Source organism: Coniophora puteana (genome assembly GCF_000271625.1).
Source record: "Coniophora puteana RWD-64-598 SS2 unplaced genomic scaffold CONPUscaffold_11, whole genome shotgun sequence".
NCBI lineage: Eukaryota > Fungi > Basidiomycota > Agaricomycetes > Boletales > Coniophoraceae > Coniophora > Coniophora puteana.
The window spans coordinates 533,788-558,295 of NW_006913063.1; the positions used below are offsets into that span (position 1 = coordinate 533,788).

At 52.1% G+C, this 24,508-nt stretch overlaps 10 protein-coding genes across 10 annotated transcripts; 4 read left to right on the forward strand and 6 right to left on the reverse strand.

Moving 5' to 3' along the window:
- Positions 1 to 271: 271 nt before the first annotated feature.
- CONPUDRAFT_145910 (uncharacterized protein) lies at positions 272 to 2,403 on the forward strand (the record flags this gene model as incomplete). The annotated part of the gene is made up of 12 exons (XM_007773844.1): positions 272 to 370; positions 431 to 566; positions 616 to 669; positions 725 to 744; positions 811 to 825; positions 903 to 941; positions 1,001 to 1,029; positions 1,071 to 1,099; positions 1,207 to 1,314; positions 1,367 to 1,429; positions 1,828 to 1,928; positions 2,103 to 2,403. The coding sequence occupies 12 exons, from the start codon at positions 272 to 274 to the stop codon at positions 2,352 to 2,354; spliced, it is 945 nt and encodes a 314-aa protein (XP_007772034.1). The 3' UTR covers positions 2,355 to 2,403.
- A 1,710-nt stretch (positions 2,404 to 4,113) lies between these two features.
- Positions 4,114 to 7,923, forward strand: CONPUDRAFT_145911 (uncharacterized protein; the record flags this gene model as incomplete). The annotated part of the gene is made up of 2 exons (XM_007773845.1): positions 4,114 to 6,597; positions 6,669 to 7,923. 2 exons carry the CDS (start codon positions 4,114 to 4,116, stop codon positions 7,773 to 7,775), a joined length of 3,591 nt encoding a protein of 1,196 aa, XP_007772035.1. The 3' UTR covers positions 7,776 to 7,923.
- Positions 7,924 to 8,155: 232 nt separating this feature from the next.
- CONPUDRAFT_108916 (Trm112p-domain-containing protein) lies at positions 8,156 to 9,179 on the reverse strand. Its single transcript, XM_007773846.1, has 3 exons — positions 8,940 to 9,179; positions 8,517 to 8,855; positions 8,156 to 8,432 (listed from the first exon to the last, which is right to left on the reverse strand). Exons 1-3 carry the CDS (start codon positions 9,120 to 9,122, stop codon positions 8,406 to 8,408), a joined length of 549 nt encoding a protein of 182 aa, XP_007772036.1. The 5' UTR covers positions 9,123 to 9,179; the 3' UTR covers positions 8,156 to 8,405.
- A 2,428-nt stretch (positions 9,180 to 11,607) lies between these two features.
- CONPUDRAFT_75483 (Trm112p-domain-containing protein) lies at positions 11,608 to 12,413 on the reverse strand (the record flags this gene model as incomplete). Its single annotated transcript, XM_007773673.1, has 4 exons — positions 11,608 to 11,742; positions 11,811 to 11,888; positions 12,060 to 12,143; positions 12,228 to 12,413. The coding sequence occupies 4 exons, from the start codon at positions 12,411 to 12,413 to the stop codon at positions 11,608 to 11,610; spliced, it is 483 nt and encodes a 160-aa protein (XP_007771863.1).
- A 671-nt stretch (positions 12,414 to 13,084) lies between these two features.
- CONPUDRAFT_75484 (uncharacterized protein) lies at positions 13,085 to 14,885 on the reverse strand (the record flags this gene model as incomplete). The annotated part of the gene is made up of 11 exons (XM_007773674.1): positions 13,085 to 13,333; positions 13,395 to 13,443; positions 13,489 to 13,543; positions 13,637 to 13,729; positions 13,785 to 13,811; positions 14,272 to 14,410; positions 14,462 to 14,500; positions 14,560 to 14,601; positions 14,633 to 14,652; positions 14,720 to 14,752; positions 14,813 to 14,885. 11 exons carry the CDS (start codon positions 14,883 to 14,885, stop codon positions 13,085 to 13,087), a joined length of 819 nt encoding a protein of 272 aa, XP_007771864.1.
- Positions 14,886 to 15,583: 698 nt separating this feature from the next.
- CONPUDRAFT_75485 (uncharacterized protein) lies at positions 15,584 to 16,775 on the forward strand (the record flags this gene model as incomplete). The annotated part of the gene is made up of 4 exons (XM_007773675.1): positions 15,584 to 15,642; positions 15,781 to 16,100; positions 16,496 to 16,576; positions 16,666 to 16,775. 4 exons carry the CDS (start codon positions 15,584 to 15,586, stop codon positions 16,773 to 16,775), a joined length of 570 nt encoding a protein of 189 aa, XP_007771865.1.
- Positions 16,776 to 17,503: 728 nt separating this feature from the next.
- On the reverse strand, positions 17,504 to 18,783 carry CONPUDRAFT_138920 (thioredoxin-like protein). Its single transcript, XM_007773847.1, has 5 exons — positions 18,604 to 18,783; positions 18,526 to 18,549; positions 18,346 to 18,431; positions 17,965 to 18,242; positions 17,504 to 17,898 (listed from the first exon to the last, which is right to left on the reverse strand). Exons 1-5 carry the CDS (start codon positions 18,702 to 18,704, stop codon positions 17,710 to 17,712), a joined length of 678 nt encoding a protein of 225 aa, XP_007772037.1. The 5' UTR covers positions 18,705 to 18,783; the 3' UTR covers positions 17,504 to 17,709.
- Positions 18,784 to 18,972: 189 nt separating this feature from the next.
- CONPUDRAFT_145914 (uncharacterized protein) lies at positions 18,973 to 20,888 on the forward strand. The gene is made up of 2 exons (XM_007773848.1): positions 18,973 to 18,983; positions 19,037 to 20,888. The coding sequence occupies exon 2, from the start codon at positions 19,063 to 19,065 to the stop codon at positions 20,719 to 20,721; it is 1,659 nt and encodes a 552-aa protein (XP_007772038.1). The 5' UTR covers positions 18,973 to 18,983; positions 19,037 to 19,062; the 3' UTR covers positions 20,722 to 20,888.
- A 96-nt stretch (positions 20,889 to 20,984) lies between these two features.
- On the reverse strand, positions 20,985 to 22,103 carry CONPUDRAFT_156853 (uncharacterized protein; the record flags this gene model as incomplete). Its single annotated transcript, XM_007773849.1, has 1 exon — positions 20,985 to 22,103. One exon carries the CDS (start codon positions 22,101 to 22,103, stop codon positions 20,985 to 20,987), a length of 1,119 nt encoding a protein of 372 aa, XP_007772039.1.
- On the reverse strand, positions 22,079 to 23,167 carry CONPUDRAFT_138922 (uncharacterized protein). Its single transcript, XM_007773850.1, has 5 exons — positions 22,771 to 23,167; positions 22,494 to 22,698; positions 22,321 to 22,430; positions 22,219 to 22,261; positions 22,079 to 22,145 (listed from the first exon to the last, which is right to left on the reverse strand). The coding sequence occupies exons 1-5, from the start codon at positions 22,947 to 22,949 to the stop codon at positions 22,128 to 22,130; spliced, it is 555 nt and encodes a 184-aa protein (XP_007772040.1). The 5' UTR covers positions 22,950 to 23,167; the 3' UTR covers positions 22,079 to 22,127.
- Between the last annotated feature and the right edge of the window lie 1,341 nt (positions 23,168 to 24,508).

The window sequence follows — 24,508 nt, forward strand, 5'->3', positions numbered from 1 at the left end:
TCGGGCTTTGTCGCATGCATAAAAGTCGTGCGAAAGGCTTCTTATTCCTGGGAGAAAAAATCGTAGAGAATGAAGCGAGAAAGACCCTTAGTTCGCCCCCTCTTCTAGTCCCTGTCCTCCGTGAGATAACCACAGTTCTTCCGCATTGCAAATGCCTTTCGCACCGACCTGAGGTGAATCTGCTGTTCCGGGATCACAACTATCTGCTTGAGAATATCAGGTGTAGTCCGGATCTTTCCACAGAGCGGCCTTTGCGTAGTTGAGCTGCATTATGCCCGACAGAAGCATGGTGATTAACTTGTTGAACCAAGTGCTCCTTTTGCTCAAAGATGCCACAGCCACTTGTGAGATTCAAGTCCAATCAGCTCAAGTGAGCTAAGATGGAACAGTTCTCAGATTGACCCTAACCAAGCACCGCATTATGAACAAGTTATTTAAATGGAGGGATGTCTCTGTCTCTCCCTCCGGTATAATACAGCTCGAGTTCTCTGAGATGGCAATCGTCGTCAATGATCCTGGAGAGATACCTTGGCTCCTGAGCAATCAAATTTCATATTACTTATGGAGTAAGCGCATTTTTCAGCTCATATAATTATCCGTCGGCGTGCTTACCAGACACAATACCCCTCCCAGTATCTGTCATCCCAACGTTGCTCGTGTATGATTACAGTAAGCTCGTGAGGGTCTTTGCTATTTAAATCTCATGTGCTAACATCTTTTGCAGTACTGTGCCTTGATCACGAGGTAAGCGGCCCAATGCTCGTCTTGCGTTCAGCCGTTAAAAGGTTGTTGAGCATATTGCTATCACAGGTTGAGTTGATTTGGGTATGTGATAGTTTTCCTGCGTCTACTAGAAGTGCAGCCTTTGGATTGAATGTGATCTCTCTGGGCTTCGTTCGCAGAGACACAAGCTATCATGGATGTCGTTCGCATACACGTTTGTCAGTTAGAGTCAATCTGTCATTCAAGCTCAAACAACGGCACTGACGATGATACTTAGCTGCGGTACACGGGTATGATATGGGCTGTGTATGTCACGAAGTGATATATACGTTCATGTACTAATTCAGCTCACCAATCTTCACCAGGGGTAGTATGTGTGAGTCAGCCGCAATTGTCACGTTTATAGCTCTATTGTAACATACAGAAGTCCTTCATCTACCTATAGACGTGTCAGATCATGTTAGTCCTCCGTTTGTCTTCCAGTCCAAACAAAGTTAACTTGGCTCGCGGACAGGCGTAAGCAGCTATGCACATATAAAACGATCTTGACAACTAATGTTCTGTCTGACATCACGCTGGAAAAATACAGCTGTGAGTAACACCCAACCGTCAATCCAAACTCAAAAAACCTGATTTTGTCTAGGTAATGCACTTGAAATTATAATGGAGAATTTGCTGAATAATGCAGCGGTGTTAGTTCTGCAAGGTATGTCACATACAGCCCTGTGAAATCCGAGTTGATATCATTAATATTGACCAGGTGTCATGGTCACTCGAGTCTGCGCAGTGTATGAGAACTCAAGGAGAGTAAACACCTTTCTGAACGTAGGGCTTATCATTATAACAATGATGGCTGTTACCACGGTTATTATTAATAATGTGGCACCGTTTGGAAGCGTGGGTACGTCATGCTCACTTCAAGTCCTTTCTGAACTCGTTTCCAACTGCATAACTGGCTGGGCAGGGATGGAAGTAATAATCATCGGTATCCGATCTTGTGGGTCCCTTGAAGCGGATAACAACTTATCGGGATGGATAGACTGGGCTTATAGCTTTGTGTACCTGGCCTTTGAGTTGATTCTGATCGGCATGATAATCTACCAGTCGTTATGGAAGTACAGAGAGTACAGGAAGCAAACTTATTCTTTGGGGATAAGCAGTATAGTTGGCTTGCTAGTTCAGCACAGCTTCCTATACTTCCTCGGGTGAGGTCATTTGCTTTGTTCTCCAGAGCATATGCGTGCTTACACTTGACACAGAGCTCTCTCGTTCGGTATAATCAACGTCTTAACGAACAGTAATGTAAACATGGTGCGGATTTTTTATACGCCGCTTCCTAAACACATATCAACCACGTGCTGAAATGTGTCTTATATCAGACTTTCCTTGAAGCATTTGCTCTCAGCAACTTGTACACTTTTTCCACCCAACTTGCTCCGTGCTTGATGGGACCCTGGCTCATTCTATCATTGCGCAAATGCCACAGGGAGAAAGTGCGACAAGAATCAAACAATGGAGGGGCGATCATAAGCTCTGTTGCCTTTGCAGGTCAGCCGACGACTATGGATGAGAGTGAAGGTGCCGGAGACAGAGGCTCCAAGAAGTCGCTTGATTGGGGAAAGTTAGGATGATATTGTGAGCAATGTTGTACCATGACATCTAATTCCCCGGGATAAGGTCTACCGCTACTAAATGTAGATTCGAACAATGGTTACACACATATTTTGTCGTTTTCTCGGATACTGCCTTCACGAGGATATTTTCTGCAAGTTAGTGATAAATTATGTATCAGTCTATGTCCATAGTGTTCTTTGACCCCCAAGTGCCGCTTTCACTGGATGTAGGGTTGGCATTGTACGGTCTGTAGGGGTAGCATCGTGGCTGCGCATAGACCACCGCATGTTTATCGCACGTTTACCTCGAGGTTTCGCTTTCGAAGACTTAAATACTCGCATTTTCGTAGTTACTCCCTAGCAGTCGATTGGCACTCGGTTCTCCCACTTCGATGGTGACCTTTGATCCCCTTTGAATTCGTACGAGTACTTGTCGTAGCCCTCACCGGCTTCGATACTTACCGGTCGTACTTGAACCGCTATTGTTCTTGAATCTACATCACGCCTATCTACTGTATTTGGATTCGAGGTAACAAGTCTATCAATAACTTGAACAATGGTACAAACGAAAATGAGAGCGAGACAAAGTCGATGTTTACTTACGCCCCTAGGGGACCTGAAGCCGGCTCAGGCTCAACTACTTAGCCAGTGACGCGTTGGTGATGCATTGAAATAACGCGGTAAGGGCGTACTATACGTGCAGTCTGGTTGGCCCGGGTGTGCAGACATCACAGTCTCACACCAATTACTCCGTCGGAGGCAGAAGGCAATAATGACCGGTAATACCGGTGGTGGAGTGGTGGCGCCTATCCGAAGTCAGAGGGCCACTGAAAGACATTCGTCTGGACAGATGACCAGGAGCATCGGGCTCAGCTGATTCGGGGTACATGGACAATGTTGACAGAGACATACGACAGTAAGGACTGTCAGGATGACCGCCCGGCTGCATTTCACATGTGCGACCACGACACCTATAATCTGGGGGTGTTCAGCTTATCAGTGACGAAGACTTGAAATCATAGACGAAGAGTCGAAGGCCGCGATCACCGAGCGTTTATAATGGCAATGACTGAGCTAAACTCGGTCGAGGAAGGGCGCGCTCAAGCATGTGCTCTGGAGCTCCCGTGAGGCACGAGGAGGAGTAAGCACGGTCACGATGCGATCATTGAATGCCGCATGCGCGTCTGGGCGGCTCTCGCGTTCTCGCCCTGTCAAGCTGTCTCAGGCACCGACGCAGCAAGAATGAACGAGGGAAGTGTCAGAAGTGTGTCAGACGACTGTCAGACGTTGAGCAGATGTCTGATTCGAGGTCAGAAAAGAATAAACAAGTGCGCAACGGGGTGGATGACGACTGTCGACATGATGAAATTACGAGTGCGGTGGAGTCGGGGCGGGGATGCTCATTGGATGAACGAGGAGTCTGACCACTCGAGAAGATGATTCGGAGTGAGGATCAGGCCAAGTGGTCTCGGTCGATTCAGGAGCGAGCAGAAGAGGATGGGTGCCGAGTTGGAGTGCCTGCTGATTGTCTCAGCCCATGTGCCGTCCGTCAAAAGCCTTCCAACGGGCGCGCACTTACGTCTTATGACATATAAACCCGCTGCGTGCCTCTCCATCCATTCACCCTCCCTTCCCTGATCTTTCCCGATGCCAGTCCGCCTCCAAGTCTCGTCCTTGAGCTAATCCGTTGAAGGTGAGAGGAACTTGTGGTAGTTTGACAAGTGCTCAATGCAGCGATCAACACAAGGCATCCTCGTGGAAAGACAAACGCCGGAAAATGCTTGCCGACCCGCCCGCGCCAGCACCCGCGCCTTTGCGCTTACCCCCACTCCCATCTGCCTCTTCCTCCTTTACACCTCCAAGCGTACGGGCACCGCGCATTCTCCTCAACTCGGGGGATAAACCTCAGCTGCGTGCTCGCCAAGTCAGGTCGGCATCAACACCGGGCACACTCACCGTCTCGCCCTCGCTCTCGAGCGCACTCAACCGAGAGCAGACTTCCTACTTTCTATGCCGCCCGCTCTCCCCTGCCTACACTGCTGATCGCTCATCCTACTTTTCCACCTCCTCTACATCGACATCAACATCTGCATCTACAATCACATCGGCATCCACGCATATATCCACATCCACATCTCCAACAGTCGCCCCGTCCCTTGCCGCGTCGCGGCCCATCAGCTGGGCGTCCACAGCCTCGACGCGCCGAGAACGCCCCGCGAGCTGGGCATCCCCGAGCCTCGCATCTATCAAACTCAAATCCGGCGACTCGGCGTCCAATTTCAGCGCTGCGGACAGTGACATGTCCTTTCTCGCGCGTAAACTCGCCCAGGCATCCTCTTCGTCCCTGAACAACAGCCCCAGCCCCATACCCGAGAGCTCCGTCGAGAGCGACGTCGACTCGACTGCCACGCTCACAAACACGCTTTCTCTTCCTCCTTCGTCCACTGCCGCCGCATCCAAGACTATACCCACGTCGTCCCGCTCGGGCGATACCAGCGCGCGTCCAAGCCCCGGCGCTAGCATGTTCAAACGGCTCTTCTCCACCCGCAAATCCAGCTCCTCTAAGAAGGCGCCCAAGTCATCTGCCAAGGCCTCCAAGACCGAGCCCAAATTCATAGCCAACACCGCCGACCCGCGATGGGCGCCCGTCTCGAACATCGCTTCTCCCTCCATCGGACGGAGACGGTCGCAGTCCCTCGGTGCTTCGAGCACCCGCTCGTCTGCGAGCGGGGAGAGCGCCATCTCGGAGATACGCAGGCCGAGTGGGCTGGGGAGGAGGGCGAGCTCGGTGGATGGGAAGATGGTCAGGCGGTCGAGGGGCGAGGGGTCTGGGGGCACGGAAGATGGGCCGGAGGGGCTAGAGACGAGGAACTTCCATACCATCGGGCACGGCGAGGACACGCGGAAGAGTTTGGGCTTCGGTACGGCTGCGAACGGCAGCTCACGGAGATGGCTCAGTCAGCCCGAGCTCCTCGATGCACAGGCGTCGTCGACGTCGATGTTGAGCTCTACGCCTGGTTCGCCGCTGCCTTCATCGGGCGCTTCGTCTGCTGCCCCGTCCCCCACCCAGTCGAGAGCTCCATCTGCGTTGATATACGTGACGCCTCCGCCTTCCGCGGCGGTACCACCATCGTCATCGTCACCGCGCCAGCTTCCGCCCGAGCTCCTCGTTGCCATCTTCTCCCAGCTCCCTCGAGCATCGCTGCCCATCGTCGCGCGCTCTTCACGTGCTCTGTCCGGTCCAGCAAAAGACGCCCTTTACACCTCCCTCGACCTCTCCCCATCCGCTCTCCCGCGCGCACGCGCTGCTCAGCTTATCGCCGTCCTCGCAGGGACTCCCGACCTCGCGCGCCGCGTGCACCGACTGACATGCACATCGTGGCCCGTTCCTCCCCCTCCCTCCCCTTTATCCACCACCTCCATCCCCACGACCGAGGGCAAAATGCCAGAACGTACCGCCCCCGTCCACACCCACACTCACCACCGCTCCAGCTCCGGCTCGCGCCTCGAGACGATCTGGTGGTCCACGCTCCCTCTCGCACTGCGCAACATGCGCGCGCTGGAGCATCTTGTGTTGCCTGCGTGGCGAGCGGGAATGCTCCCGCGCACGATTGGCCGGGACGCGGTCGGGTTTAAGCTCAAGAGTCTATGTTTCACGTGCGAGACTCTCAGTGATCGCGACGGCACCGGTGAGGGTGAGGGTGAGAGCTCAGCAGGAGCGTCGTTCGACCTCGGGGAGATGGTCGAGTGGCTTAGGGGACAGGACGAGCTGCGCTGGTTGGCATTTCCGAATCTGCTTTCTGGGTCTGTGCCGGCTGCGTCGGTGACGTCGTCCTCGGCGCTCCCGGCGATTCTGCGTGCTCCGCTGTTACCGTCGCTGCATACTCTCGGCGGTCCGCCGGCGCTGGTTACGGCGTTGGTGCCCCAGCTGCATCATGCGCCGCGGAGCGTGGCGATTGTGGTGCGGGAGACGCTGTATGATGGGTTGAGGCCTTTGGCTGTTGTGCAGGCGTTGAAGGGCGTGCGGGAGCTGAAGGTTGTATTTGGGCAGCAGGTGGATAAGCGCACGGCGGAGAAGATGGTGGGTGCTGTTGGGATGCTGTGTGCGTCTAGGCGGGATGGTGCGGAGCGGGAAGACAAGGAAGGCATGGAGGGGACGGAGATGGACAAGGAGCAGGAGGAGGAAGGCAAGGAGGAGGAAGGAGGGAAGCTGGAGAGGCTGGAGGTGCAGGTGCTGTGGGACGACGATTCTGCGCCCGAGGTGCGTTTCCCTGCACTATTTGCTCTTTCATTCAGCCCAGAACGGGGCGCTGACAACCGGGCACGGAACAGACGCTGTACAAGATCATGGACAACGTGCTCCCGCGCTTCGGCGCGCATCTCGCCCGGCTGCGCTTACACACGCTCAAGCGCGCGGCGCTGCCCCCGCTGACGCCGTCGCCCACCGGGTCTGGATTCGCTCCGAGGTCGGTGTCAGCGCCTTCGCCTGGGTTTTCGTCTACTCTCGCTCTGCCGCCGTCGCCGACTCCCACTCCCGATGCCGCGTCCCCTTCAACGCCGCCTATCACTATCATCCGCCCGAACTCATACGCAACACCCGCAGTCCCCGCAGGCTTCGACGGTCCATCGGGCGCTGACGCTGCCGCCTCCGAGGGCACCGAAGGTCCATCGACTAAGAAGTCAAAGTCGAAAGCGGAGTGGGAGCGCAAAGCCCGCTCGCGCTTGTCCCTCCCCAGCGGCGCCTCTTTGGCTTCGCTGATGCCCGGCAATGGCGGAAGCGGCTCGCCCCTCGCATTCGGCGGCGGAAAGAGCCCGAGCCCTATCAGCGGCATGTTCAATCTCAGCCTGGGAAGGTCGAAGTCGAAGTCGAAGGCGGGGTCGGGATCGAGGTCGTCGTTGATGCCGCCCGTATCGCCTGCCTCCCCGTCAGCACATTCGCAGACCGGGAGCGTGGCGAGCGGGTCGGCGTCGCCGTTGCCTTCGCCGGGCCTGAGCGCGAGCTCGCTCGTCAGTGGTAGTGGCGGTGGGAGAGGGCCCCCGAGTCCAGTCCCGAGCCAGGGGCAGGGGCACAGTAGGAGCAGGAGCCGAATGTCCATGTTCACGCTTCGGTCTCCGTCTGCGTCTAGTCCTCTCCCGAGAGACGTTCCACAGAGCGGCGAAGGGAACGTCTCGAACGCGGCACGCAGCCCGGACGCGCGTTCTTCGTTCTCGGTGTCGCATATGCCTATCAGTCCAGAGTCGGACGAGGGAAGAGCGCTGATGAGCGCGTATGCGGGGCAGGGCGTGGAGAGGGTGCATGCGAGGGCGTGGAGTAAGGCGTGTAAGGGGCTGCGGGATATCGAGTTTACGTTTGGGGCCGGGGTTGGTCTAGACGGCGAGAGTGCGGGTGACGGGGAAGAGGACGTGGTGGCTGGGGTGTGGTTCCGGCGACGGGCGTAGGCAGCTGGTGAGGCATCGATGGTTGGTTTTGTTCATCTTATTTTATTTTGCTTGTTTTCGCATTCGCGCTCGTCCACTGTCCGTGATAGGCGCGCCCCACACTCGTTTTCTTTTTTCTTGTTTGTTTGTTTCTGCTCAGCATTCTCGGACACTTATACCGCTTTCATCTCCGTTCTTGCATGCTTCGTCTCATTCTCATATTACGCTACCATAGAGTATACCGCTATAGAGTGTAATGGTTCCTTGCTTACTGATTCTCCCTTTACCTTCGCATAGTACGACGGCATCACCTATGGCGTCTAGATGTGCATAGCATACTGTACTGTACGCTCGATACCGTATACCGCTTTGGATTGTTCATACCCTTGACAATGCGATTTGGGTGATAAAGGACTTTATTATTTGACGAGATAATGTACTTTTGGCGCGTAGGACGATGGACGAGTGGCCAATCGATGAGTCGTGGAGAAGTCACCATCTGAGTGTGGATATGCCAGTCCACGGTTGTGAACGCCCACGAGATGCTCGCGATGGTATCAAGCACCAAGGTCCACCCCTCCAAGATCGATCGAGCGCACCCCCGACCTTGGCATCTTCAAGGCTTACTAGGCCCATGACGAGCAGAGAGATTCAGCCGATCTCGTTTTCGGCGAGAAGCTAGGGATGCAATGCCAAGTTAGAATGAGGAAGATGATGGTTTACACAGGTCAAAGGTGGGAGGTATGGGATGAGGAAACGCACCATGTTCGGAATGCCGTTTGAGATGGGGTAGACGTGTTCGCAGTTGGGGCAGATCATTGCGCCCTCGGTGATGTGGATCTGGAGGAAGGTGCGTGGATGGGGTAGCGGGGACAGGTGCATCGACAGAACGTGGATGCAAGGAGTTGAGAGCGAGGTCGTGTTCGTTCGAGGTGTGTCGCGAGTTCGCAGAGAAGTGGATGGATAGTCATGTCCGTTAGGGGAGGCAAGGAGCGAGCTCAAAGTAAGGTTTCGCACCTCCATCAGTACGCGATGCAGCTTCTGCACCAGCTCGTCATCCATCATCTCGGGCTGCTCCGCCGGTAGTGATTCGTCGCCTACCTATCGCACACTCGCAATCAGTCCTCGCACGTACACAAGGGGCATATGCCGAAGCAGAACGCTGTATGAAGTGCCAAAACACACCTGACGCGCAGCATCAACGAGCGCCTTCCACTCGAGGCGCGGTAGCATGTTGCGCACGAATTCGGGGTTGATGTCCTGCTCCTGGATCTCGACCTGGGCATCGCGGAACGCGAGCGGGAAGTTGTTCGTCGTGCAGCCTTTCGCGTGGCACGCGAGGAGGTTGTGCGTGATCAGGCGCACCATAGGTTGACCCAAGGACGAGCGTGTTTGACGATATGAACGACGATGAGGAAGGTCGGGAAGATGGAGGTCAGGAAAAGGGTGTTAGGGGTGCCGCATAACCCCGGACAGTCGGGTTCTCACGGCTCGCGAGCCTACCAAGAGCCTACCGCCTCTTTCTGAGTTGGCTTTCATCGCCATTTCGCAACAACTCGAACCCACCGCATAGTCGAAGCTCAAGCCCGGGGCGGGATCTCACTCTCAGACTTAACCTGCCTGTTACCTCCTCAAGAGCTGGAGCACCGGGAGGCGCCACGCAGAACGTGGTTTGGCAATATCAGACACGAAGTTGTATGCATAGTACGCGACAGATAGCACAATTTGACGAAGTTATCTCTTCATCTGTATTATAATGCTACTATACTATTGGAGATTAAAACTCCCCGTTTGCTGAAGCTTCCGGATCGTTTATAACGAATGGCGACCCTCGAAATACGACGGAGCTAACGGAACCTCTTGATATGCTGGATCCTCCGTTCAGTTGGGACAGATGGTTCTGGCGTAATGCCAGGATCAGCCAAGGCCCTAGCATGCAATATAGTCCGGTCTCGAGGACTAGATTTATATTATCCAGGGTGTTTTGTAGTGTAAGGTTCTAAGGGTTGCAGCCTCTCAGTAACGTACGTATTTTCAATGCGCTATCAGTTAAATCACATTACTTACGAGGGAAAGTATTCCCGGAAACGAGTATACTGTGTTTAGAGTCTGCGATGCCAAAACCCTAAACATTGATGTGAATTAGTATGTTGCGATGTTGTAAAGAACACTGACCATATGAAATAAAGGAGACCTTGCCCCGCAAGTAACTTCATTAACCCCTTCAATTGCAATCGGGAACTTCCATTTCCCCTCAAGTAGACAACTGACTGGTAGGCAAGCAGTACAATCAGGACAAGCTCGTATGCGCAGACACTTCCGTCGGTCACCACATAGAAAATCCAGTAAGATGGATTTGGCGGAGGAAAAGAAACACATTGTCGGATGCCTAGCAATATAGCTTCCTGGGCTGATGATCATAGTGATTTGAGAAAGCGCGGACCTGAACATGATTGCAGTAACGCACACGTGAAACCATCGAATGGAAAAGATACTACGACAGCCAACGAAATACCCAGCAATTGCACGAGAACGAAAACGGTGCCGAGGGAGAAAACAACATTTTTCGAGTTGCCATATAGCGCACAAACTCGGGCAGACATAATTCCTATCGAATCAGAGTTAGCTGTATTACTGGGAATTAGCTGAGAGTGTCACCTTGAACAACTATAATTAGAAAATGGCGGTCATCAACAGATTATCGGGGCGGATAGTATCCTAAGAAGGTTGAACAGTAGGTTACAATGAAGATGAAGGTAGGTGAATGTACTCTGAGAGGTTGGGAAATCTGCAAATATTCGTAGACTGAAACTACAGAGCTGATTCGCTGGAAAGCGGAGAGACCTGATCATATGACAGTTACAAGGTGTCTCCCTTGCCTGATAGAAGGCCCTGGCCCAAGTGGGACTGATACTTTTGTTCATCTCGTCCAAAACCTTCGGATTCTCCACGAAACCGCCTTCCACCTGATTTGACTGCGCCGGAGAACGGTTCCATCAGCTTACTTGCATTTCAGCGATTATTCATTCGTTTCACTCTTGATGTAGATGCGCTTCTCAAGCAACTCCATTTCGATGACCGTAAATGACCACAACTCAGTAGAGATCCGGCCGGTTTTTTGAGGAGCCGAACTCGTATGGAAATCACTATGAGTCATAGTATACTAGTGGAGATTCACGTCAGATTCACATGAAGATGATAAAACGCTTTCAGACTGCCCGTTCAAATGAGTCGTCACAACATGTTAAGAAAACATTTCTGGTACCAGGTTTAGAGTATAAAAGAGTACGTCCGTCTCCCGCGCGCACAGGCGATCAGAGGAAGGAGCTGACATCCTGCGTACGCTAGCAGTCGACACGATTCCGAGGGGGAACGATACGCTGAAAACGGATCTTCGGGCAGGTATAGTATTCTTCCTGTTGTTCTAGATAGGAAATGTTTTTCCCTGGTAGTATAAACGTGGCATAAGTAAGCGAGGTTTTACACTGGCCCGCTAACCATAGGTGGATCACCTTTGCGACCGGAATATCCATGTACTTCATCAAAAGCGGAAAAGTTGGATAATGGCCAACTCTGTTAGATGAGCCGCTGTCATGCATACGCTGAATGGTTAGGATGATCAAGGCGTAGCTGAGGAAGGCGCCACCCCAGGAAAGGAAGCAGATGGAAGTGGATAATCATTATTGCCTTGAATCTATAAGTAATGTATCGTGAATGAGGGTTCTAAGAACTATCTTGAGTGAGTATTCTATGGTCGCCGTCTATTCGACTGCGTTATAGGTTAAATTAATCTACTACATGCATTTCTCTATCCACGACTTCGCATCGACATCCATTCTGTCACGCGCGCAAATCAATCAACCCGAGCACGCTTTTTTGCGACGCTGTTCGCACCGTACATAACGTGACCATTACCATCCGTCATGTCTGCGAGGTGTGCAACGGGCAAGGTGGAAAAATACTCCATGGAGTCCTTGGGATCCGGTTTCTTTTGCCAGCCGATCGGACACAACGGGGACGGGGTAAAGGTGTGAGATGTGGGATGAGGAAACGCACCGAGTTCGGAATGCTGTTCGAGATGGGGCAGATGTGTTCACAGTTGGAGCAGACCATTGCGCCCTCGGTGATGTGGATCTGGAGGAAGGTGCGCGTATAGGGTAAGCAGACGGGCCGAAGTATCGGGAGAACGTAGATGCGGGAAATCGAGAATCACATTCGTTCGAGGTGTGTTGCGCGTTCGCAGAGAGGTGGGTGAATAAGCAAGTCCATCAGGAGAGGCGGGGAGCTCAAAGCAAGGTTGTGCACCTCCATGAGTACGTAGTGTAGCTTCTGCACCAGCTCGTCATCCGTCATATTAGGCTGCTCTGCTGGTAGCGATTCGTCGCCTACCTATCGTATACTCGTAATCAGTCCTCACACGTACACAGAAGGTATACGCCGAAGCAGAACGTTGCGTGAGGTGCCAAGGGGCACCTGACACGCAGCATCAATGAGCGCCTTCCACTCGAGGCGTGGTAGCACATTGCATACGAAATCGGGGTTGATGTCCTGCTCCTGGATCTCGACCTGGCCATGGGCATCGCGGAACGCGAGCGGGAAGCTGTTTGTTGTGCAGCCTTTTGCGTTGCGGGCAAGAAGATTGTGCGTGATCAGGTGCATCATATAGAAAGTATGCAGAATGAATATGGTACTTGAGAAGGCGGGAAGCTCGTATCACCTTCGCGGGGGAACATGTTGGCTGACGATGGTTTGGTGTGGTGGACAGCTTTCATTGTTTTCTCATGCTTCTAGGTGTCCACAGGGCACGTGTTAGCCGGACACTTTTTCGTTGCAGTAGCTCTCATCCTTTATTACTCATAGTAGGACTGTCCGTCATAGGGTATTTTCCCTCGTGGACATTGTTATGATCATTCATTCATCCATTCATTCAAGACGGGCCACGGCGGATGGAAGGAGGAGAGGAATGGGGTGTTCGGGGTGCTGCAGAACCCCGAGCAGCATGGTTCCTGAAGTTCTCGCTGCTTTCAGGACATCTGACTTGACACCTCCCACCACGTTTACTCTCCAACACAATCCGTTCTTATCATATGTGGCCCAATACTAAGCGTGAATAATAAGCGAGAAAAGACAAGAAAAACCTGGACCCCAAATTCATTCTCTAAGTAAGAACAATTATTATGATTGGATAAGTTTCGACACAAATCTAACACAAATACACGACAGAAAATCTATAGTATTAACATTGTATCTACACCGGAGATGACTAGGTGCGATCATGGGTCACGATTCTGGCTCGGGGTGCTTGGCCATCGACCGGAATTATCTCTGCATCAAGGTTCACTGCGTTCCATCTGAGAAATATCTTCGTTTGTGGGGATATCTGGCCCGTTCAAAGTCGATGGCGGATTTTCGAACGCGACGGTGCTGACTGTGTGCCCCGTAGTCTGCGTCGACTCTCCATTCAGACGGGTTAGATGGTTCTGGCGAATGGATAGGATTAGCCATGGCCCCATCATGCAAATTATCCCTATTTCCATGGCCAAAGTGATAGCAGCAAGGGTGTTTTCTGTCGTAGTCCCCTGTAACCACATTAACCTCCGTGTTATCTTCAATCATCACCATCATCTGCGATGTACTTACCAAACTTAATAAGCCATATGATATAGACAGAATCTCATCAGTAAAGAGCCTAGGCAGTGTGAGTGGTTAATATTGGGAAAAGGAGTATACTCACCATATAAAATAGAATATACCCTGCCCCAACAACAACACGATTAACCCCTTCAATCCTAGCGATACATTTTGGCTTCTATGTTCTCTCAAATACATAATTGAGCGGTACACAAGCATCGAAATGAGTAGCAGCTCGTAAGCGCAAATACTTCCATTTGAGAGGATTAGCCAAATCCAAGACAGCGGGTTCGGCTGATTAAGAGTTGCACATCCTCGAATGCCCAACAGAATTGCCTCTTGGGCTGGTTGGAACGATCAGTTGTCAAGAACAGCAAAAACACTACTGAAATGACGCACAGACATTCCCGTATGTAGGAATTAATCCTATGATGGTTACAGAAATGCTTAGTAGCTGTGTGATGGCAAAAGTCATGCCGAGGGAGATGGTGATCTTTTTCGAATTATCATAGAGGGCACAGACTCGGGCAGTCATGAATCCTGGAAGTCTCGATTTAGTTACTTGAAAAGTTTTTATCTCAGAGTGTCACCTTGAACGACCGCGACCAGTACAGTAGGGAGGGCGTTAATGGATAGTATGTTGAGAGTGTTGCCTTGGAGTCATGAGAAATAACTAGACAATGAAGAACAAGTGGCTTACAGCTTGATAGCATGGGAAAACATTTGTCAATACAGGAGGATGGTCAGATTTGCGGACAAAGTGGAAAGTCCTCACCCCTGTGATGTTCATAGCAGTGAGTTACATGCACTTTTTGTCAAAGTTATCATCCTACATTATCTGATAGAGCAACAGGGAAATAGAGAACTGGTGGATGAATTAGCACACTTGTGTAGAATGAAAGCTGGAAAGACACCAACCAAGATATGTTCTGATGAAGAGATGGGATAGATGGAGCATTAGCAATCATGAAGTGAATTGTCTGCTTCATAACATACATGGGAACGAGGATGCCAACATATCGAAGCTTACCAATAATCAATTATCACGAGTAGTGTTTTTTTTGTAAACCACTCACAAAGACGTAAAGACATGTCAGCAGAGATAGTCCACGTTTCTATGAAATACAAGGTCACCATCACCATTGCAACATTATGCCATGGGTTGCGTACATACCCATATAAGCTCCTCCTGATCCAATTTAGCCAAAGAAGTTTTCTTTGAATGTAGGAGGTGGGTTTAAACTGACCTCTTGGCTTAGGCTGAGCACTACGTTGATTCGTTACGGCAGGTGAAAATATTTATGGAGCAACAGATGAAGCACATATGGACTCACGGTAATCATATGACACCACGGTAAGAAGTGACACTACAGCATCGGATTGTTAGCCAACTTTGAGCCTCTTTGGATTGAAGTACACCGTCTTACCAACAAGATAATTCTCTGCCTGCCATTCGATGAGAATTGGTATCCATTCCAACGAATTCGAAATGTAGGGCATGTTGAATATCTCTTTTTGCTGTAGGGTTCGCTTCTGTTCACGAGCGAATTGATCAAGGTTTTAAACACAAGTAACACTGCGTGGCGCTGCGTTTCATCGGCACAAGGTATGGCACAAGGTACTGACCTGACATAGTCATCAATTTTGCGGTGTCTTCCAAGAATATGTCGAACATTCTTAGCCTCAAATCAATCAGTGGCATTTGGACATACCCTGATTTCACGCCTCAACGTGTTACATAGAACTTTCAAAAGAAAAAGCTGTGCTTTGAGTTACATCCCACAAGAGGCTGCGCAAGTAGCAATAACTCAAGAATACCCAAGCACACAACACTTTCCAGGTCGAGCTGGGAGGCAGTCATCGTTGATGGCCTATAGCCTCTTGATGGCTCATATTTTCCATCAACCCATAACTTCGTCTCGTTATCAAGCCTGACATGACATGGACAGGCGGTGTCCATGGCATCTGAATCTAGAATGGATGTTCAGGTGGCGAGGTGAACAGACACTTGTTATCTATGCAGGCCTATGGGTCCCTGGAGATGACAGGGTGGCAACCGTCACGCGTGAACGCTCATGCCCGAAGCTCGCAAATACCAGCCATCCATTTCCATTACTATTCAAGTACTCAAAGACGAATAACGCTTTACAAAAAGGGGGGTTTAATGACTAACTTCGTCTAACGAATATAAACCCATCATGAACCTATGCCCAATAGTTGAGCTTTATACCTTTAAAGATTATATTCTACGTCGAAGGTGCGTTTATCTTCTTTTTTCTTCCGTTACATGCACATTGCTGGAGAATGATGCGAAGCAAACGGTCCGTGACTCTATCATACACCACCTTCTTCCGCAATACGTGCATTCTGTTAGCTGTGCCAACATTATATATAGCGGAGGGCACACTACTGCCTATACACTCTCCCGCGTGCTCAAGCGCTCAGGACTCGTCTCCATATTCGTCTCTGCTCTTCCCAAGCTCTCCCCCGTCCCCCATCACTGTCTCATTTCCCCTTTGTTCCCTTTTCCCGCATCTGTCGCAGCTTTACCACCCCATACACTCAAAATAAACCCCTGTGTTGCACAGCCTGATGGGGGCGCAAGCGCTGTTTCGTCTCATCCGTACCTGAACGTTTGCACCACTGAGGGATCTATCGTTTTTGCATTGGGTCCTGGCGGTGGCGCAAAGGGTCCATTTCTATCAAGTTTCTATCGTACGTACGCCGTGTTTGTGTGGGTGGTCTTTGCAGTGATGCGGTTCCGTTCTTCAGCGTTGTTCCCCTTCCCTCTCATACTTTCGTGACGACGGTGTCATATTCGTCATTATCATGGATGTACAGCGTTTGCTGAATGCTCGCCGAGCTCAGCAAGCACCCGTGCATGACTCGATGGTGACAACATTTGCCGGGTCATCGAGAGTGATATTTTTTCACTGTTTCTACGATTCTCCGCTCATGTATGACCATGAATATTGTGTCACTGTACCGAGCTCTGGTGTACTGTCCTTACAGAGATCAGCCCGTGGCTAACAGTAGACTTGCTCTGTTGAGTGCTGAACCGTCTTGAAAACCATGCCTATCTGACACGGGATAACTCGGTGTGCGGATAGTTCACAAAACATCGGGTACTCAGCAACGACACCCGAGGCGTGAGCTCAGCGCCGGCCCTGGTGCCACCTATTCGTCAAGTTGTAGGTTAGATTAGTCTAGTATATGTGTTCATCTATCCGTATTAGCATACTTTGCACTGGCATCTGTACTACATTCGCACGTAAATCAGTCGACCCGAGCACGCGTCTTGGCAACACCGTTCGCGCCATCGACAGCATGACCATTGCCATTCGTCATGTCCGCCAGCGGTGCATCGGGCAAGGTGGAGAAGTACTCTAGGGAGCCCTTGGGGTCCGACTTCATCGTCTTGACACCCTTTTGCCAGCCGTTGAGGCACACCTCGTCATGTTCATCCTTCGCAAGTTACGATCAGTACCCTGCGTTTCCTCAAACCGAGCCTGGATAACAGAGACGTGCAAAGTAGAGTCGACCGTGAGTATGACTTCACCTGAGGATCTAACAAGCTGCAACTCCCATGTGGCGCTGAGCGCTGAGCGGATCACATCAGCAGCTAATGTCTAACTAGGACTCTCGGCAGATTGATATCTTTAATAAATCTGATTTCCGCCATCCCCGATCCTATAGCATTGGATCTATCTAGGTCCGAATAGCAGGACTTAACACTTTCTCTCAGGCTCGTGACCGGCCACCTCTACAAAGGTGTATCGATGGGGGGAAATGTCCAGCGCAAGCTGGCCACATGATAAAGATAACAACCTCTTTGACCAGAAATCCTTTGAACGCTGATGGCGTATTATATTGCAAAATAGCGGCCATAGGATAGCGTGAGATTGCCCTGTACTTTGAAGTAGGGCGGTTGACAGCCAATCTGGGTTACCGGTTTGTGGCATGTTGATTTAGCCGTACTTTCATGAGAAGGGAAGGCGTTTATTCAGCTTCGTTTCAGATGTCACCACTCCTATATCGCTATCACGCTAACGTCGCAAGAGCTCTCACTCCTTTCTGGTATTACATAAATCACAGTGTTTGGAATACGTGCTAATATGAGCATTCCAACGGGTCAATTATCGCTACCGCATATGCTACACGAATCTGGAGTGGTGTATCAGGATGAGGGGTAATAAACCTAGATCCCGGGTGAGTATTCTACGCTCTCCTCTATACTAATGAGCTGTAGGTTATATTAGTCAACTATGCGGATCCTTCTGTCTAACGTCCTTGACATTAAAGCCCATCTATCTATGCTCATAATTTAGTCAATCCTAGCTCGCTTCTTCGCGATACCGTTCGCGCCATCCACAGAGTGTCCGTTGCCGTTCGTCATGTCCGCGAGCGGCGCGTCGGGCAAAGTGGAGAAGTACTCCATGGAGCCCTTGGGATCCGACTTCATCGTCTTGGCACCCTTTTGCCAGCCGATGGGGCACACCTCGCCATGTTCATCCTTCGCGAGGTTCAATCAGCATCATGTACCTTCCCAAACTAGGTTCAGATAACAGAGGATACTCACTGCGAACTGGAACGCCTCGACGAGCCGGATGACCTCGTCCACGCTCCGTCCAACGGGGAGGTCGTTGATGGTCACCTGGCGTAGAATGCCCTTGGGGTCGATAATGAACAGACCACGGAGGGCGATACCCTCTTCCTCAATGAGAACACCGTAGTCGCGAGAGATGCGCATCGACTTGTCTGCGACGAGGGGCAGCTTGAGAGAGGGTCCGAGACCGCCCTGTGAGCGGGGTTTCTGAGACCACGCGAGGTGCGAGAAGTGGGAGTCGGTAGAGACACCTGTAAGATGGCAGGTGTAATTTAGATTGATGAAGCCGACGTTTGAAAGGGCGAGAGGTGTGGAACGGGGAACGTGTAAGTCGAGGGGGGCAAGAAGACGTACCAAGGACGTTCGCGCCGAGGGCCTTGAACTTAGGAAGCGCATCGTTGAATGCAAGGATCTCAGTAGGACAAACGAAGGTGAAGTCCCTGATGGTGGCAGTGATGAAAGTCAGCCATCACCGTCTTATGACCGGACAGAGACGCGTCGCGTCACGTCATTAAGGAGTAGAGTGCCACTTACAGGGGATAGAAGAAGAGGACAACCCTGTGGAAGCGATATTAGAAAGGGAAGCTATCAAGAGTGCTGTCAGATTCATACCATTGGCTAAGGTAGTCAGTGAGGGAAACATCTTTGAAGTCGCCGTCGACAACGGCTGTTGCCTTGAAGGCAGGTGCGGGACGCTGGACGACAGCAGGCATATCTGATATAGTGTTTACTTTGGAGGAAGCTCTTATCTGGGAGCTGACTAGAGGTAGGATGGGAAGACGAAAGGGGAGCAGACGGCAGAAAGGAAAGAGGAGGAGAAAAAAGCGAGACGGCAAGCGACGGAACGAATTTCTTAATGAGCAGCCGCATTTAGCGACGCGTTATGTACTCATGTTTGGATCCTGGCTGCCTCGGAGCTTTCCGGAGACATGTACCCGCGATTGGTAACGCTCGCTTTGCGCTCACCAAACGTTTAATTTCAGTTTGCAGACGTGAGTCTTTTACGCCCCATTGTCTTGCCCGTTTACCATACATATTAGAACAGATGCAGCGACGTGTTCTTTCCTTCCCATGAACAGCGCACAGCTCGCTCACTTGCGGCAGTGCAACGCGCTGTCGAAACTCGGCAGTCTCCCGCAAGAAACCCTAGTCAACATCCTGACATTCAGCTCCAGATGCGGCGCACAGGATCTAGACATCGTCCGTTGGACGCACGTGTGCAGCTTCATCCGTGAAGTTGCACTCCGCCACCCCCAGCTATGGTGCTATCTTCCGTTCCGCGTCACCTCCGAATTGCGCGTGTTGGCCATGATACTCTTCCGCTCGCAGAACGTGCCGCGAGACATCGAGATGAAGCTAGAATCACCCCTCAGTATGGACGGTACACACCTCGCGATACTGACAGAGCTCCTGCGGGACGTAGGAAAGCTTCGCAGCCTTCACCTTGTAGCTAGCCCGACTTTGGTCTCGCGCTGCCTGAAGGAAAATCACGCGCTCCAGCTCCGATCCCTATGCATCTCGTTTTTGCGCGACAACGATGGCACAGAGGCTCAAGATTTACCTATCAATGGCGAACTGTTCGGTGGACAAACGCCCGTCCTGCGCGAACTGACGCTAGACAAAGGTGCTCTCCTCTGGAACTCATCGATCTTTGCAGGCCTCACTTCGCTGCGGATCACTAATGTTTGTGACCAAGAAATGCCTACTCCTGACCAACTGTTGGATACACTACGCAGTGCAACTAAACTCGAGAAACTCCAACTTTCTGGCCGTCTGGCGGGGGTGCCTTTTGAACCTAGCATGGTGGCCCCCCCTGACGACCGTCTCGTAACACTCTCATCTTTGCAAAAGCTTGAGCTCCGACAGATGGACTTCAAGACATATGGTTTTATCATCGGCCACCTCGATTTCCCCTTTTCCACCCGCGTAAGCGTCCTAGAAATCTCAGGCTCGTGGCGCGCAAGATACGGACTCACTAAAAGTCCAATCCTACCATCCAAGCTGTTCACAGAACCAATACATCCTTCGACCCCATCTCGCACTCTTGTTCTCAAAAAGAACACTTCAGCATTTGGCATCACTTCGTACAGATGCGCATTGGAGGGCCCAGAGTGGTACAACTTCCGCCCTTCCGCACACCATCCGCACGTAGAAGCAAGCTTCTCATGCACCGGCATGGACACGTTCGACCACGCCCCCCTCGTCTACAACATCCCCATGTCGGACGTCCACACCCTCAAAATCATCGGCACCTTCCCACAGGAATACGTCTTCTGGCGCAACGTCTTCACGCACGCACCCCACGTCCGCCGCCTCTTCGTCGGCGCCGACCTCGGCCCCACCGGCAGCCTCAGCTTCCTCCTGTGGGCGCTCATGCCCTCCTGCCTCTCCGGGAACGCCGAGCCGCCGCTCCTCCCGCACCTCGCGGAGCTCCATATATCGCTGTACGACAGGGGCCACATGAAGGGCGTGTCCTCCGACATATTCAGGACGGTGCTCAACGCGCGCGCGAGCGCGGGCTCGGAGATCACGAGCTTCACGATGAAGCTCTCACGTCACATTTCGCTCTTCTTTCTCACGACATTTGCCGGTGCCACGATGGTGGTTGACAAGAAGGATTTGGTGATTCCTGGGTATGAGGATGTGGACGAGGAAACGAATTGGACGGGCAGCGACGCTAGCGAGTCGGGTGATGGCGAAGCAGGTAGAGGACCCGGTAGCCAGTCGTAGCAAGCGAGAACATTTTAGGGTCTCTCTATGTACGACATCTTTTATCGCCAGAAGTTCCTTCTCATATCATAGATTGCGCCATGACCCATGCTGAAGTATTGACACCATTTTTACATAGTCAAGAAAATCAGCTACCAACAATTTCATTAGGAATACAGTATCACCCCAACACTAAAACTACGTAAAATAACATGTGAATGTGTCCATGCACAGGCATTAATACATCTCTTTCGTAAGTACATACAGATTGAAATCCCTGTCCATTAGAGGCGTACATGACCCCGATCGTAAGGTGGCGGGACCTCTATCACAGGCACCTTGTACACCTTGTACCGTGGCCCGCTGGCCCGCTCATGCGTGAGCGCCGCCGAAAGCGCCATACCCGGGTCCGCAAAGGGGGCGATTGGTAGCGGTCGCCACCGTCGCCTCGTACCCTCCCCGTCATCGCCTCGAGCACGGCTTTCGTCCCTGCCGTTCTCGGGGACCACCCTACGAGCTACGCCCGTGGCCCGTGCCTGCACTGAAGACCGCGGTAACTGCACGCACAGAGACGTGTGCACGGCCTTGCGCCGCCGCTTCCGCTTCCTGCGCGCGTCATCATGTGTGGTACCACCGGCAGATTGATGCGCCCGATGTTCGGTCTGTGCGGCAGGCACAAGCCCAGCGAGCGAGCGCTGGTCATGCAGTTGTCGTCCAGCAGGTCGGTTCCGCGTCTCGCCGATGTGCACCACACCTTCCGTCGCCTCCACCCGCTGCTTCGGGGGCTTATACCGCGCCCGCCCCTCGCTCGCGTATATAGCGGGTGGGCTGGGCTGCACCCCAGCCTCGGGATCGACACCGGTATTAGCAACATTGAAACACATCGACACCGGCACGCGGTTACGTTCTCGGGGCTGCGCGATCGGAAGCGGCGCGTGCGGCAGCTGCACGAGATCGCAGAACGGATGCGGGCTCATCATAGCACGGATCTTGGCGAGCCGGCGTCTACGTCTGCGGCAGTACACAAAGATGGTGACGCCCACGAGGAGCAGGAACGCGCCGCCGATCGGGGGGACGATCAGCGCCGCCGATACCGATCCGTTGCTAGTGCTGGTGCTTCCTGAGACGGACGTGACCTCGAAGTGGGACACGGCGAGCACGTCTCTTTCGCTCACGGGGTTGTTCCGGACGGTGATGGTGTGTGGCCCCGCCGAAAGCCTGTTGTTGAAATACAGCAGCGTGGTCGAAGCCGAAGACGCGTTGGGAGATGATAGGCGCGCGTTCGGCATTACTGCGGTCGGATCGGATCCGTCAACCATCACAAGGAACGGCGAACTGGAGATGTTCGTAGGACCATAGAGCGCAATGGTCTGACCTGTGGGCACAAGAATAGATGCAGTCATCATTGAGGCGTGCACATCGGCAATTTAGAATATGGCCGCACCCTGGGTACCCGACAACGAAAAACAGGCGTTCAATCAATATCAAGCACTGACTTGTAACGTTAAGAAAACGTACCGTGAAATTGTAACTCATTGATGAAGTTGGCGAGTTAGCTATGCTGCGCAAGTGTATGTGGGTGAACACCTGTCGCTGTGAGGTATGCTGCGGTATTCTCACCTCCCTTGTGTGGCATTGGACCATACTCCGTGATAGCTGCCTCCGAGGGTCGTTGCTTGAACTTGAGTTTGGGAAACGTTAGCGCCCGAAATGTTACTCTCGAACTTGGCCTATCCAAAGCAACAATCAACATCACCATGTAACGATGCGATGGATATTGAAAGGTTGCGTACGTGATCCAGCGCCACAATATTTCCCTCGGGATTTTCAAGATTCACCAGTTCGATGATATGCTTGCCCGGAGAGAGGCTGATACCGTTGTACAGAAGCATCGACGTCGTGTCTCCCGGATCCAGCTCGGATATGCATGAATCCCGTTTACCATCAACCACGACAACGCAGTTGTCAAGGGATGTGGACGAAGAATTTCCGTAGATCCTAAGAACTAGGTGAGCCAGTCGTCGGTAATACAAAGTGCAGGCGGTCAAAACGAGGCTGATCGAAACATACCAGACGCCCGTGCCCGTGAACTGCAGTAACGCCATCGCCCTGCCCTGCGACGAGTTTGACACTACGGCTGTGTTACTGGTTGCGTTGGTACTGGTGTTGTCGGACAGCGACCAGAGCGCCTGTGGTACGAACAGCAGCAGCGGGCTCAGACTCGACACCGTCGTGTTGAAGACTACCATCGTCCCTTGTGCTAATGCCCCTCTCCCCCCGCATCAAAGTGCTGCGTAAGATTGGACCGTCTGAGCGCGCGACGCCTTGTGACTGTGCGCGGCTCGAGCGATTCCGACGAGCGACCGGAGAGACAGGAACGGGGTAGGTGGATGACTGCAGACGACCGAGGCGGAACAAGATGGACGGGTGGGTTTCAGAGTAAAAGCCAGCAATCATCACGTTGGACTGAGCGGTGACCTTGTTATACAGCCTTTCGTACATGGGAGCAGTGGGTGAATGTATAGAGTGAGATGGACAGGCCAACAGGGCGTCATCTGCATCACAATCAGTACATCAGCGGCGATACGTCTCCGAGGTGACCAGATATGGAGAACTTGCTACTGGAAGGTCCAAACGGTCCGCAGCAAGAAGGTAGTGGAAGCAAACGACAGAATGTTATTCAACGTGTTGAGATGCTAAGAACGTTTTGGTCTGACGGAGGGAGGGCGGAAGACGGACTTTTCATGTCCTCGGGTGACGTTTGCGACAGACGTCAAACCAAGGGGCGATGAGGAGCAGGCACAGCCCTGCACAGCCACAGCGCAGTGTATAAGGCCGGCCTATTGATAAGATACCGGAGCGCGGCGCGGCTTCTCCCCTCACATTATTGACGAATTAGAGCGGACCTGGAAGCGAACAAGCAGTGCGCGCACGAGTGGTACCTTCGGGAGAACGCGCCGGCATGACAGCGTGGAACGCTGGGAACTGCAAACGTGAGGCAACCACACGGTCAATAACAGCAAATTTAAGCGCTGAGCGCTGAAAAGCAAGAATGTTTCTGGAGAGAAGTAGAGACGTCGGAGTACCCCAAGCTTTCATTTAAACCCGGAGGAAGCTGAGGCGGAATTCCCGGGTGTTCTCTTATTTCGGGCCGAGATCAAACGAGAGATAGCAAGCTGCCTCCCTTTGGTTCTTGAGTGCTTGCGCTATCAAGGGGGTGCTGGTGACCTCGCTGGTTGAATGTGGACAGTGTTTGAATCAAACCGTGTGTCGTTTATGATGGGAGGATACGTCAAGCTTATTGTGAATCGCCAGCCCGAATGCCACATAGGGCGTTGGGAGCTAGTGGCTGGAGAACTTGCTCAAGGCATTGAGTTTGCAGGAGCGTACAGAAGTGATGCGACCGAGCGGAGAGTTATCAAGCTATTAATGGGTGGGTATCCTAGGCTTACTGGTGCGTCACGAGGATGTTGTAGTAAAGGAGAGAATACTGAATAAGGACCCAAACCCTCGTATATTGTTGCAGTTATTGGACGTTATTTTCAGTGGCTGGTATCCCTCTAAGTGTTGGATCAGGAAAGAGATTGGTAGGAACTTGGATAGGAACAATATTAAATATCTAGTAGATGAATGTCATAGTAGTCTGGTGCAGCCGATTCTTTTGAGGTGCGGACGAGAAACGCAAGCTAACCTAAGGAAGGTGCAACATTTACTCCGATGCTACACCTCCCATTACAGAAATCTATGATTACGACACGATATTTGTCGTGGACTACATTGTATCTTTGAAAAGCATCCGTATATATCT

Bases quoted from the DNA above. Each gene is read 5' to 3' on its own strand.
- CONPUDRAFT_108916 (XM_007773846.1), bottom strand. From the start codon at position 9,122: ATGGTGCGCCTGATCACGCACAACCTCCTCGCGTGCCACGCGAAAGGC. The intron at 8,856-8,939 runs GTGTGTTTTGGC...AGTGTGCGATAG, and splicing joins TCGTTGATGCTGCGCGTCAG to GTAGGCGACGAATCACTACC. The intron at 8,433-8,516 runs GTGCGTTTCCTC...TTGCATCCCTAG, and splicing joins CAAACGGCATTCCGAACATG to CTTCTCGCCGAAAACGAGAT.
- CONPUDRAFT_138920 (XM_007773847.1), bottom strand. From the start codon at position 18,704: ATGCCTGCTGTCGTCCAGCGTCCCGCACCTGCCTTCAAGGCAACAGCC. The intron at 18,550-18,603 runs GTATGAATCTGA...TCGCTTCCACAG, and splicing joins ACTGACTACCTTAGCCAATG to GGTTGTCCTCTTCTTCTATC. The intron at 18,243-18,345 runs GTACGTCTTCTT...GCCATCTTACAG, and splicing joins CCTCGGCGCGAACGTCCTTG to GTGTCTCTACCGACTCCCAC.
- CONPUDRAFT_145914 (XM_007773848.1), top strand. From the start codon at position 19,063: ATGAACAGCGCACAGCTCGCTCACTTGCGGCAGTGCAACGCGCTGTCG.
- CONPUDRAFT_138922 (XM_007773850.1), bottom strand. From the start codon at position 22,949: ATGGTAGTCTTCAACACGACGGTGTCGAGTCTGAGCCCGCTGCTGCTG. The intron at 22,699-22,770 runs GTATGTTTCGAT...CCTAGTTCTTAG, and splicing joins TTCACGGGCACGGGCGTCTG to GATCTACGGAAATTCTTCGT. The intron at 22,262-22,320 runs GTGAGAATACCG...ACACTTGCGCAG, and splicing joins TCCAATGCCACACAAGGGAG to CATAGCTAACTCGCCAACTT.